The sequence below is a fragment of the Tursiops truncatus genome, chromosome 4 (assembly GCF_011762595.2).
Source record: "Tursiops truncatus isolate mTurTru1 chromosome 4, mTurTru1.mat.Y, whole genome shotgun sequence".
Lineage (NCBI taxonomy): Eukaryota > Metazoa > Chordata > Mammalia > Artiodactyla > Delphinidae > Tursiops > Tursiops truncatus.
The window spans coordinates 71,382,444-71,395,387 of NC_047037.1; the positions used below are offsets into that span (position 1 = coordinate 71,382,444).

At 33.6% G+C, this 12,944-nt stretch overlaps 1 protein-coding gene across 14 annotated transcripts in view; it reads left to right on the plus strand.

The window, feature by feature from the left end:
- The window catches only part of DLG1 (discs large MAGUK scaffold protein 1), a 285,352-nt gene that overhangs the window by 125,401 nt on the left and 147,007 nt on the right, over positions 1 to 12,944 (plus strand). For 10 of the 14 annotated variants that reach the window (XM_073804060.1, XM_073804059.1, XM_073804062.1 and 7 more), the window contains one exon: positions 8,841 to 8,939. The exons of the other annotated variants lie outside the window; for them this stretch is intronic. In XM_073804060.1, the coding sequence (XP_073660161.1) occupies positions 8,841 to 8,939 (99 nt within the window). The remainder of the gene's footprint in view (positions 1 to 8,840; positions 8,940 to 12,944) is intronic. 14 annotated transcript variants of the gene reach the window in all.

Sequence of the window (12,944 nt, forward strand, 5' to 3'; positions counted from 1 at the left end):
TGGATTCCACGGTTGCGTATGTTTCTGTAGCCATAGTCTGATAAGATTGGGGGGTGGGGAGCAGGCAGCATATTGCAGTTGGTAGTTTCATACCTATTTGTTAATTATGTAACCACATCTTTGAATCCAATTTTTGGATCTCTGTCTACTTGAAATTTTTAATGATTGTTGGCTCATCCTTCTACCAATACAAAGTAATCAGCTGAATGCTGATAGAACACCATCTTTTTATAATGAAGGGATGACATACCTTAACTATCATGCATCTTGCAAGCAGAAATAGATCCGTAAACTAGATGTTCTGTGTGTGTGAACTAACAAATTTGTACCCATGCTTCTATACTAGGATTGTTAATCACTACATCTATTTCCCTACCCCCCCTTTGTTATTTTAAAATCAAAAATTTATATTTAATCCCTTAGTATTTGTTAAAAAATGTATCTGGTTTCGTTGCTATTTGCTTCTGAGATAATTATGACACAGGTATCATATACAGCTGGTTCAAATAACATGGAGTTTATATGGAAGGTACTTATTTGGAGTAACTGTGGCAAAAAGAGCATTTGAATCAAATAAGAACCAGATCTAAGCAATGAAAAACACCTTTATTCTGAAGATACTGGACCCCTGTTAAGTACAGTGATTCCCAAACAGTTTTGATAAATCTGCTGTGCTGTATTTTATCCTTCTATAAACATACAAAAGGCTTGAAGTTTTTTCCCCTGGTTTCTCTTTTCCTCTTAGATAGCTTCTTTGACATTTATTCAGAGAAACATGTCTCATTACCACATAGTAGATATTGAAGCAAAGGAACTTGGATTAAGAATATTAAACTGTGCCATACAAAAACAAAATAAAATCCTTATTGACCAACAGTGGCATAGGGGTAATTTTTTTTCCTTGTTATCTAAGATATTGATAACAAAAGAGTTGCTATTTCATATATTTCATTTTCCGTAAACGTGGTATAAATTTATTTTGACCTTATTGAATCTTTGTGTGTATTCTAAGCTCAGTTTACCCCATTCATGTGACATGTTAATGTAAGGTGTAAACAATTATTAATTACTTGGTAGTATGGTATTAGTTATCTTTCTTCAGAGTTTGATCTTATGCTATGATGACCATTTTAATAAGCAAGAAAATAAGTGAGAGGGACTTCTCCGGTGGTCCAGTGGTTAAGGCTCCGCCTTCCAGCGTAGGGGGTGCGGGTTTGATCCCTGGTCAGGGAACTAAGGTCCCACATGCCATGGGGTGCAGCCAAAAATTAAAAAGAAAATAAGTGAAAAAGAGTTTAAAAATATGTTCAGAAAGCCTTGTAAATCTATTGTGATTGGGTCTAACTATGATGTAAAAGATACTTTTTAGTGGCCATTGTTGGTGTTATTCTTAATAGTCCTTCCTCCCAACTTCCCATCAGTCACTAGATATACCAATTCAAAATCTATCTTTATTTGACTACTCATGTCCATTTTCACCATCACCATCATTTGGTTACAGCCACTGATAACCTCAGCTGGATTATTATAGCAGCCTCCTAATTGTTCCTTCTGTCTCTTCCTGTATCAGTCAGGAGTCAGATGCACATATAAAAAAAACACTTTAACTATTTTAAGCAAATAGAGATTTATTAAAGGTAACGGTGCTCAATTTATATATTGTTTTTCATTTATTGTTGAATTAATGGAAGTGAAAGAGGGAGGTACATAGTCATAAATGTAGATGTGCAGTACACATTAAGCATGTGGCTATACCTAACGAGGTTTCAGACCACTTTGTATCAAAATTTTTTTAAAAGCTGCTTTCATAATTTTAAGATCTTAAATGAAATTTAAAATGTAAAGCTGTGAATAAATAACAAGAATCTCTAAAAATTAGTTAAAACATTTTTCAGAAAGCTGTCATTTCGATACTGGCATTAAAAAGGTACTTTAAAAATATGTACAATCCAGTTACTTTCCTGGAATTTACAATTTTCTGCAGTGTTCTTTGAGACAGTGTTAATATTATAGCCTCTGTTGTCATGGAAACAAGTCTCTGAAGGCAGCCTCCGAGGCTAATGATTCCGTGGTGTTGCTATGGATAGAAACAACTGAGCCCGTTGTTAGTCACATGGTCAAGATTAAAAAAAAAAAAACAACTAAAACTCGTTGGAGCTGATCTTATTGAGTGATATATACAAATGGAGCAGGAGAAGGATGATGGCATAAAAGTCATATTGTCTAATAAAATATGTATGTAAGATTTTTCAAGTTTAAAATGCTTATGGTGAATTCCTTCTTTTCTGTAATAACCCACATATAATGGTTACTGTATATTGCTGCCTCATTATTTATATTAGAGTCTTAAGTTTGCCATTTTCCAATTTAGAATCTTGTTATACAACTCCCCAGAATTTTACCATGCTCTCAATCCTGCACTGAAAATAGCCTCTTGTCTCTTCATATGTATTATCATATCTAACATCTGTGCTGTTCCTCATCACTCAACGTTCATTTGATTAGATATTATTTGTTTAGCGTGGTATTTTTGTTTCATATGAACTAAATGACTTGTTGTTCTGTAATTCTGTGTTACCTGAACTGGTTATTGGCTGTGGCTAGGAAATTGTGTGTGTTGGTACCCATTTGGTTTTGAAGACTTTCTCAGCAGTATTTGCCTTTCTTAAGGAAGAAGCAGGGGCATATGTTCTTTTTCATAGTACTTGCTCAGTGCCCTGTAGAGAGTGGGGTGGATTCAGATGGTGTACATTTTTTTAGGATTTTTAAAAAATGGTATTCAGATCCTTTAGATTATCGTATCGAAAGGAAATAGATTTAGAATAGGCTCTGAGCCAGTATTACAGTGAGGTTTAAATGTAATATTAAAGAATTTATAGTTTATCATAAAGGGTTTTGGAGAGCAACTGCCTAATGGAGGAAATTTTTGTGCTTGGCCTTGAAATTTGATATAAGCATACAGCTTTGTCTTTTTTATGTTAAAATGGATTATTAATTAGCTAATAGCTGACCCTATTAAAGAGGCATAAAGAAACTTTTATAGGTGTTAGATATGTCTCCTACTTTGACTGTGGTGATTGTGTCACAGGTGTATGCATATGTCCAAACTCATCAAATTGTATACATTAAATATGTGCAGTTTTTGTATATCAGTTATACTTTAACACAGCTGTTTAAAAAAATTAAATAAAAAATGATAAACTTTAGACTTTCTTGCCTTTGATATTTTGGATGACTACAGCCAGTTATTTTGTAGTTTGTCACTCAATTTGGGTTTGTCTGATGTTTAATGTTCAAGTTATGCATCTTTGATAAGAATGTCACAGAAGCGATGTATTCTTATTACATCCCATCAGGTAGCATATGATTTTGATTTGTCCTGGTGAGTGATGTTAACTTTAAGATAGTGTCTGCTACATTTCTGCACTGTAATTAATAAATCTTTGTAGGGGAGATATGTGTGTGTATGTGTGTGTGTGTCTCACATTCAAACTTTCTTCCACTAGAATGAAATGGAGGGTTCATTCAGCAGCAGTGGAAGTTTTAACATTTGTTGATGTTTCTTGAATGAATTATTACTATGGTGGTTGCCAAATGATGATTTTGTAACTCCATCATTCCTTCTACATTTCTTAATGGGCATTCTGCTGTAAGGAAATGCTCTCTCTTCTCTCTGTTCATTTAATTTTTATGTAATTATATCAGTGTAGACTCCTGGAGTCCTGTTTAATTCAGTGGGATTTATGTCATCATTATTGTTATTTATTTTGAGTCTCAAATTATTCTCAGTCTGACTGATAAGAGCCCTTCAAGCTGACTGCCAGTGTCCTTTGTCATGCCCTCGTTATTCTTCGAGCACCTCCTTATTTTCTGGAACAGCAGAATATTCTAGGCTTATATTGTACTTGCTGGACTCTAGCACTGGAATCAGCCATTTCTCCAAAGATTCCTCTTTTGTTGTTTTTTTTTTGAATCAAAGAATGGGTATTTATAAACCAGGATCTGAATGCCAAGTATTTTCATGCTCTTGAGGTGTTACTGCTCCCAGGTCTTCTCTGTAGACAGAGCTAGGGTATATATGTACATATAAACACATGCATTTATTTCTGTATATATATATATATTGAAAACCATGCAGTCATACAGGTACCTCCAAATCTAGTCTAAAACCATAGATTTCAGGCTAATTTTCTCCCTTTCCATATTTGTGACTCTGTTCTCTGACGTGAGGAACCTTGCTTCCTTTATCCTTGGATCAAAAATCCCCTGTATATAAGCAATCTCCTGTCACTGTCGATGCTCTAGGTAGACATCCTTCCCACCCAGCTCAAGATCCAAGAGATATCCCCACCTTGTTCCACTGGGGTCCCTGTACTTCTTGCCAGACTACTACTACTGCCACATAGATACTCCATCACACTTGGGATCCAGCAAAACACATCAGGCTGCTGCCACTACTTGCCCACATGGGATACCCTCCTCATCCTGCTCAGACTCCGCAACACCCTGCTCCAGACTGCTGCCACCCTTCCACTCCCTGTGCGCAGAGGCTCTCCTCACCCTGCTCGATTTCAACAACCTGTACTTTCCTATTCGAGAAGTCTTTGCCTACACCAAGATCCTGATATTCTATCAATACTATCTTTTAGAAACCTAATTTTTGTACATCTCTTAATTATGTCAGTAAGCCATCTGGAATTAATTTTAAGTATGGTGTAAGGGAGTGAAGAGGGTTCATTTCATTTTCCATATGTATATCCAGTTGATTTAGCAGCAGTTTTCTAAAATTATTGAAATACAGTTGTTGTACAGTATTATGTTAGTTTTGGGTGTACTAAATGATTTGATATTTACGTACATCGTGAAATGATCACCACAGTAAGTCTAGTAACCATCTCTCCCCATACAAAGTTATTATAATATTATTGACCTTATTTCCTGTGCTGTATATTACATCCCTGTGACTTATATAACTAGAGGTTTATACCTTTTAATTCCCTTCACCTCTTTCGTCCACTCTACCCCCGCCCCACTGCTTCCCTCCCTTTTGACAACCACACATTTGTTCTCTGTATCTATGAGTCTCTTTTCATTTTGTTTTGTTTGTTTTGTTTTGTAGTGAGATCATGTGGTATTTGTCTTTCTCTGAATTATTTCACTTAACATAAATTCTTTTAAAACTATCTTTTTCTCTTTGTCATAAATTAGGAGTTAGAATCTCTGGGTTTTTCAAACATTTTTAAAAAATTGTAAGTATTCCATTGAAAATTAGTTAGCATTTAAATTATTTGTTTTAAGCTCATACTATGGAATTTGAATTTTCTTTTTCTATAGGAGCAATGTATAATTGGTGACTGGAGTCCCAAGTAAGACCCACAGAGGCTTTATTCCTAATGTCCTTTTTTTAAAAAATTGTGGTAAAATATACATAACAAAATTTTACCATTTTAACCTTTCTTAGTGTACAATTAATTCAGTGTCATTAAATACATTCACAGTGTTGTGCAGCCATCACCGTTGTCCATCTCCATAATTTTTTCCGTCATCCCAAACAGGGAACTGGTTTAGACTGGGAACATTAAAAAGAAAGAAAAAAAGAAACAAAATTTAATGGCTTAAAATCTCTTTCTACAGGATATAAGAAATCCAGGTAACAATAATCTAGCATATCTTTTCCTAATTCCTTACAGGTTACCTTTTGTGAGCCTAGCTCAGTTGTAAAATGAAGGGTTAAAATTGATCCCTAGCTTCTTCAATTCTAATAGTCTTGTAAAATCATTGAAATTTGTTAACACCTTTTAGAACAATTAATGGGAAACGCATTTTCAGTTTATTTTCTAGAGAATGAGATGGTAAAAGATCATAATAATTGTTTTTCTCTTAATATGAATAGATCTTCCATCCCTCACCCAGCATTATAGCATCACTGTGTATTCATTGTTGACAACTGGAAAAGTAGAATTCGAAATAAAGAGGCAGGGGAGGAAAAACCATTCATAGTTCTGCCCTCAGAGGTTTACTTTTCAAACATTTCTTTGCATTTTTTGAATAAAAGCTTTATCTTCCCTTTTTTACTTAATGTCATGTCATAGGCAATATCCTTTATGACTTACAGGTGTTCTTACAGATTCTTGTTAACCGATGCATAATATTTAATCTTATAAAATTGTCATTATTTGCTCAGCCCTTCCAACACCTTATATTTAGGATATCCTACATTTCCCCAAGTATAAACAATGCTCAAAAGAATATAGTGAGGGGGCTTCCCTGGTAGCGCAGTGGTTGAGAGTCCGCCTGCCAATGCAGGTGGCACAGGTTTGTGCCACGGTCTGGGGGGATCCCACATGCCGCGGAGCGGCTTGGCCTGTGAGCCATGGCTGCTGAGCCTGCGCGTCCGGAGCCTGTGCTCCGCAATGGGAGAGGCCACAACAGTGAGAGGCCCACATACCGCAAAAAAAAAAAAAAGAAAGAAAGAAAGAAAAAAACAAAGAATATAGTGACTGTTAAGACATTTGCTTTTTGAATTATTCCCTTAGGATAGATTTCCACAAATACTAAGTCAAAGAGTTGGAACATTTTTAAAGCTACAGATAATTACTTAGATTGCTTTTTGTAAAGTTTGTATGAAGTTATATATCCAGCAGCACTGTGAAAGGACATGTTTCCATGCATTAAAATTTTTTTGAGTTTTTTAATTGTGGTAAAATACATTTGCCATTTTAACCAGTTTTAACTGCACAATTCTGTGGCATTAATTACATTCCCAGTGTTGCCCAACCATCACCACTATCTACTATTTCCAAAACCTTTTCATTATCTCAAACTTACTTTGTAACCCTTAAGCAGTAAACTCCTTATGCTCCTCTCTCCCTGGCCCCTGGTAACTTCTAGTCTATTTTTATGAATTTACCTATTCTAAATATTTCATATAAGTGGAATCACACAATATTGACCTTTTGTGTCTGGTTAATTTCACTTAGTATAATGTTTTCAAGATTCATCCATGTGTAGCATGTATCAGAATTTCATCCCTTTTTATGTCTGAATTAATATCCATTGTATAAATATACCACATCTTGTAGCTATTTATCTGTTGATGGACACTTGGATTGTTTTTACCTTTTGGCTGTTGTGAATAATGCATCATTGAACACTGGGGAAAAGTATTCAAGTCCCTCTTTTTAGTTCTTTTGAGTATTTACCTAGGAGTAGAATTGCTGGGTCATATGGTAATCCTAGGGTTAGTTTTTTGAAGAACTGCCAAACCAAATTGTTTTCCACAGTGACTGCACCATTTTGCATTCCCACCAGCAGTTTTTGAGGATTCCAGTTTCTGCACATCCTTGCCAACACTTGTTACTTTCTGTTTTTGTTTTCACTTTTTTATTACAGCATCCTAGTAGGTATGAAGTGATATATCATTGTAACTTTGATTTACATTTCCCTAATGAATGATGATGCTGAGTATACTTTCATGTGCTTATTGGTCATTTGTGTATCTTCTTTGGAGAAATGTCTGTTCAAGTCCTTTGCCTAATTTTTAATTGTCTTTCTGTGGTGAGTTGTAGGAGTTCTTTATATATTCTTCATGTTAAACTATCATCAGATGTATGATTTACAAGATTTTCTCCCATTCCATGCGTTGTCTTTCCCCTTTCTTGATAATGCCATTTGGTGCACAAAAGGTTTTAATTCTGATAAAGTCTAATTGATTTTTTTTTTTACTTATGCTTTTGATATCATATTTAAGAATCCATTGTCAAATCCAAGGTCATGAAGATTTATCCCTATGTTTTCTTCTAAAAGTTTTATGGTTTTAATGCTTACATTTAGGTCATTGATTAATTTCCAGTTAGTTTTTATATAGGATGTGTGGTAGTGGTTTAACTTTATTCTTTTGCATGTTGCTATCTGGTTGTCCCAGCACCATTATTGAAGAGATGCCATACATTTTTGATAAATCTTGATTCATTTGATTGACAGCAAAAGGTCAACATTATAATTTTATTTTGTATTTATCAATGAGGAAAAGCATAGTTTCAAGTTTGGCAATTGGTTCTTCCTGTTTTAAGTGTCTTCTAATGTACATTGTTTTCTTATAGATTTGATTTTAATGTTTTTCTTATATATGTAGTATATGTCATTGGTATAGCAAATATTTATTAATTAATCCAGTTTATAGAGATTGGGACTCGTTACAAGACACCTCTTTTGTGTTCCAGTTACACCTTTTTTTAAAATAGTAATTAAGCTTGATTGAGTATAAATATCAAAACTTCTTAGTTTAAATTATGTCACTAGAGTTCCCACTTAATGACTTTACAGGCAGGTTTAAGACAGGTTATTACAGTTCTTGACAGTAGAGGTTAACAGCACAGATTCCTTAAAATGATATAAATTCAGTTTTTAAGTCCTTTGAATCTTCTGTTTGTGGATTTATAGGCCCCAATTGCCTACCTCATGGGCTAAGGAAATTACTTTTGATTCTTTGAATGCAAGGAGGAAAGTAGTCAAATATATACTGAATGCTACAAAAATATTTTGTAGTCTGTCTGTGAAGTGAGTGTCTTGCCTCCCGGTGGAGGAGTATTGTTAAATCATTATCTTTTATTATTTTCATTTAAACATCTAAAGAGTAGTCACTCGTTTTAACTACAGAGTTATTAAAATTATTATTGGTGGTATAATTGAGCGTTTTCTCATTTAAGTTGAAGTAATATATTATTTTACCTATTTCAGTTATTTCTGAAAACTATAATTTATCTTTATGACAAAACTTTCTATTATGTTTCCTTTTTATTTGATATTTTTCCTGATTTTTTGTCGTTGATGATTTTTAGCCAACAGAAGCTGTACCTCCCTCTTCTCCCACTGTCCCTGTGATCCCTGTCCTGCCAGTCCCTGCTGAGAATACTGTCATCCTACCCACCATACCACAGGTTTTTATTAGTTTTCTTTTTTCTTTATAAAAATTTCATTTGTTTTTAATGTTTCATTTGTATTCTTTTCAAATCATTTTAACTATTTCTTTGTTAGATTTGGTAATTCACGTTGGGCTTCAAACGGTATTTTTAGGGAGTTAAATATCTGGGATTTAATATAAAATGGGTTAATATTTGCCATTTTATTAGGTTATCTGTGAAATAAGATACATTCTAAACTTCATCATATTGAACTGCCTTAGATTTGTTATCATGCCTTTTATATTTGTAAATCTGTTCGAAACAGTTTTTTAATTTATTTGCTTTGGGAAATTTTGTTTATTTTCTAAAGATAATAAAAATAATTGTCCTCCTGATCTTGTACTGGATGTGTCATTTTATATATAGCATTTTGTTTTCTAGTATATATTTATCTTTGGAAATACTCATCTTTCTGTCACTTGGTAGGGTAACATACTTCACATTTATTATTTAAAAACAATAGCTAATGTATATAAAGTGGGGAACTCTTCGTGGTATCTTTGCAACTTTTCTGTAAATCTAAAACTATTCTAAAATCATAAGTTCATTTTTTTAAAGTTAATGTATAACAGTCAAAAAATAAAATGAAACAATAGCCAAATGTCAGGGAATCTGAACATTTTTAGCTTTCAGAGCTTTACTTAATAGTTCCAAGGGATGGTTTATTAAGACATTAACTACCCAACCAACAGAGTCATCCAAAGTTAAAATAATGATAGTATTATTATGTATAATAATAGTGATCTTTGGTGTGAAAGATCTCAACCTCATTTAAAGTGTAAATAAATGCATCTTTAGGTATTTTTATTATTATTGATCTATAGCATAAAATCTAGTAAAAATGGTGTTTTTGCTGTGAAAACACAGTGTCAAAGTAAGTCCTATTGTGGGAAGAAATGGGTTATCAGCTGTGATTGTTCACATCTCAGTGCCCTTCCCCTCTCCTAAAAATGAAAATCAGTAAGAACATTATACAAAATAGGATTCTAGGGGAAATTATAGGTATTACACTAAAACTTCAGTCCATGTTATTATGTTACTGCTTCTATATAATCTCTGACCCTTTATGAAAATCATTAAAAGTCAAATCATTGTAAAACTACCAAGAATTGAATAGATAAGTCCAGCTGGATATTTCCTCTGTATTGCAGAGAAGAAATTGAATTTATAAATATAATTCTACATAAGCAGCCAAAGCGTTATTGTAATAATGTAACACCTTTCCAAGTAACTAGGATTTAGTAGTACAATATTTTTTGAAGTAGGACGTTTGAAAGTTTATTTTACTCTTGTCACCTCAATTTGTCTTTTGATGTTAAAATAGTTTTCTAGAATCCTTTGAAATTTTGTAGCAGTTTCTGTTCTTATATTCAATAGGGAACCAGTCCTTCCAGTTCAGAGTTCTCTGACTTATTTACTCCAGTGTCCCTAACTTAGCATCACACTACACTTGGAAATTGTTGAGACATTGCATAGCCATGTAGTTATAAATAAAGGACTTAGAGTCAGATTGATCTGGTGTAGAATTCCAGTCCTACCACTTAACTGGCTGTGTAACTGAGCAGTTTACTTAACACTGATCTTCTCTTTACTCATCTGTAACACTGAAGATGATAGTACTTACTTGAAATGTTTTACAGTGATTGAAAGAATAAGAGTGTGTGTGTGCAGCTGGCACATGATCTTGGCTATTTGTGTTATTAGTGTTGTTTCATATTTCCTTGAGACAGTAAACCAAGGAACAAGTTAAAAAAACAAATGAACAGAAGAGGCTTATTTATACTACCTAGCTTCATTTTAGGTTTTAAATATACTTACAAAAGTCCAAAAGTAGAGTAGTTTAACCATTGATGTTGTTTATGTGAGAAGGCTGTGGGTGTGCCTCATTTTCCAGAATAAGTAAGTGTGTGCCTGAGTAATTGAGTATAACGTGCATTATAAAATTAATAAAAGTGATTAAAATATTTGTCCCCAATTGAATTTTGAAATCCACACCTAATACACAACCTGATTTTAACATTTTAAATAGATATTTTTCTTCTAAAGATCTACTTTATATTTTAGATGCATCAGGATGTAATAGAAATAGAAACAGAAGATATAAGATTTAGATTCTAGTCCTACTTTGTGACTCAAACAAGTTACTTAACCTCTGTGAATTTCTACTCCCATCATCTATTCAAAAGGGTGGCTGACGCCTCCCTGACTACTTCAAAGTGAGTTTGAGGACAGATAGCTAGGTAGATGATAATTTTTTTTAATATGTCTTTGATTATTTGTAGAACTTTAAACTTTCACAGTACTTTTATATTGATCATGTCATTTAAATTTTATGAAAACCCTCTGCAGTAGGAATTATCATGCTTATTACTCAGAGTGGTACAGAAAAGGATACATTGAATGACTTTTTGAAGTTGCAGAGAGAACCTGGACTTTATGGTGACACCTGACCCTACCACTTCCTGGCCTCACCCTTGCCTGGTTGTGTGATGGTGGGGACATTACTCAGTTTCTCATAGCCTCAGTTTCTCCGCATAGAAACTGAGCACATAGTAGTTGTATAACAGATGCTGGCTCTTCCTGCTGGAGATAAAATCATATAATCTCTATGATACTGGCCTATTAAATATACACCCAGAATAAATACTCTGCTTTAAAACCAGATTCTTTAGACCTCCTTTTTTACCAGTTGTGAGGAGCTATCGGGTAATTAAAGTGTTGTTGAAAATGCTTTAGAGCTAATTTTGTGTGTTTGTATGAAAGTCTCTGTTCACACGCAAACAGGTGCTTTGGAGGGATTGGTTTTTGTTCAATTATTTGTTATTGTTCCAATCATGTAGATACTAAGATGAATGTAACATTGTTCTTGTCCTCTAGGAGCCTACTTTCTGTTTATGCAAATCATAACTTAACAAATAACTCCCACATGACATGAGAGTAGTTAACGTTAGAGGTATAACCAGTATAGAACATCCTGTTGCTTCTGGATAATTCAGGTTCCACAGAACATCTGAATGTTGACTCTTAAATGATTTGATCATTAGTATAATCTAAAGCATGGTTTGATCCATTTTCATTTTACTAGTAATCTTAAATAGAATAGTATACTTGGATTGCCTTGATGAGCCTTTTTAAGCCACACAGTAATATCTGACTGCAGTGCCACTGTTCTATTTGTGTTTTGGGTTTTTTTGTTGGTTTTATGTTGGTTTGTTTGTTTTTATATTATTTTCAAATCATTTCAGACTTACAGAAAGTTGCAAGAATTGTACAAAGAAATTCCATATACTTTGACCCACATCTCCCAATTGTTAATATTTTTACCTGCCACATCTGCTTTATCATTTCTGTTCTTCTGTAATTGAGTATAATATTATTTTTTGTAAACCAGTTAAAAGGAATTTTATTCATGCCCCTCTTACCGCTAAATATTAATACTTTACAATACTAAATATTTTTCCAAAGAACAAAAATATTACCATAGTGCAGTGAGCTAAACCAGAAAATTAACATTAATATAATACTACCCACTGTAATTCTGTTTTGCCAGTTGCCCTAGTAATGTTTTTTTATATGAAAAACAAAAAGGTACTTTGGCCCATCCAAGACCACAGTTAGTTTTCATGAGTCTACTTTAATCTGAAGTAGCTACACAATCTGTCTTTCATGTGTGTGACCTTTTACAAGGGAACAGGCTAGTCGTTTTATAGAATATCCCGCAATTTGTGTTTTATGCATTTTAATAATTAGATTGAGGTCATATATTTGTTTTCCATTTTTTTAATTGTGATCAAATACACATAATGTAAAATTTACCACCTTAACTTTTTAAGTTTACAGTTCAGTGGTATTAAGTACATTCATATTGTTGTGCAAACATCACCATCATCCATCTGCAGAACTTGTTTCATCTTGCAAAACTGAAACACTATACCTATTAAACACTTAATTCCCCATTCCTCCCCCCCCAGGCCCTGGCAA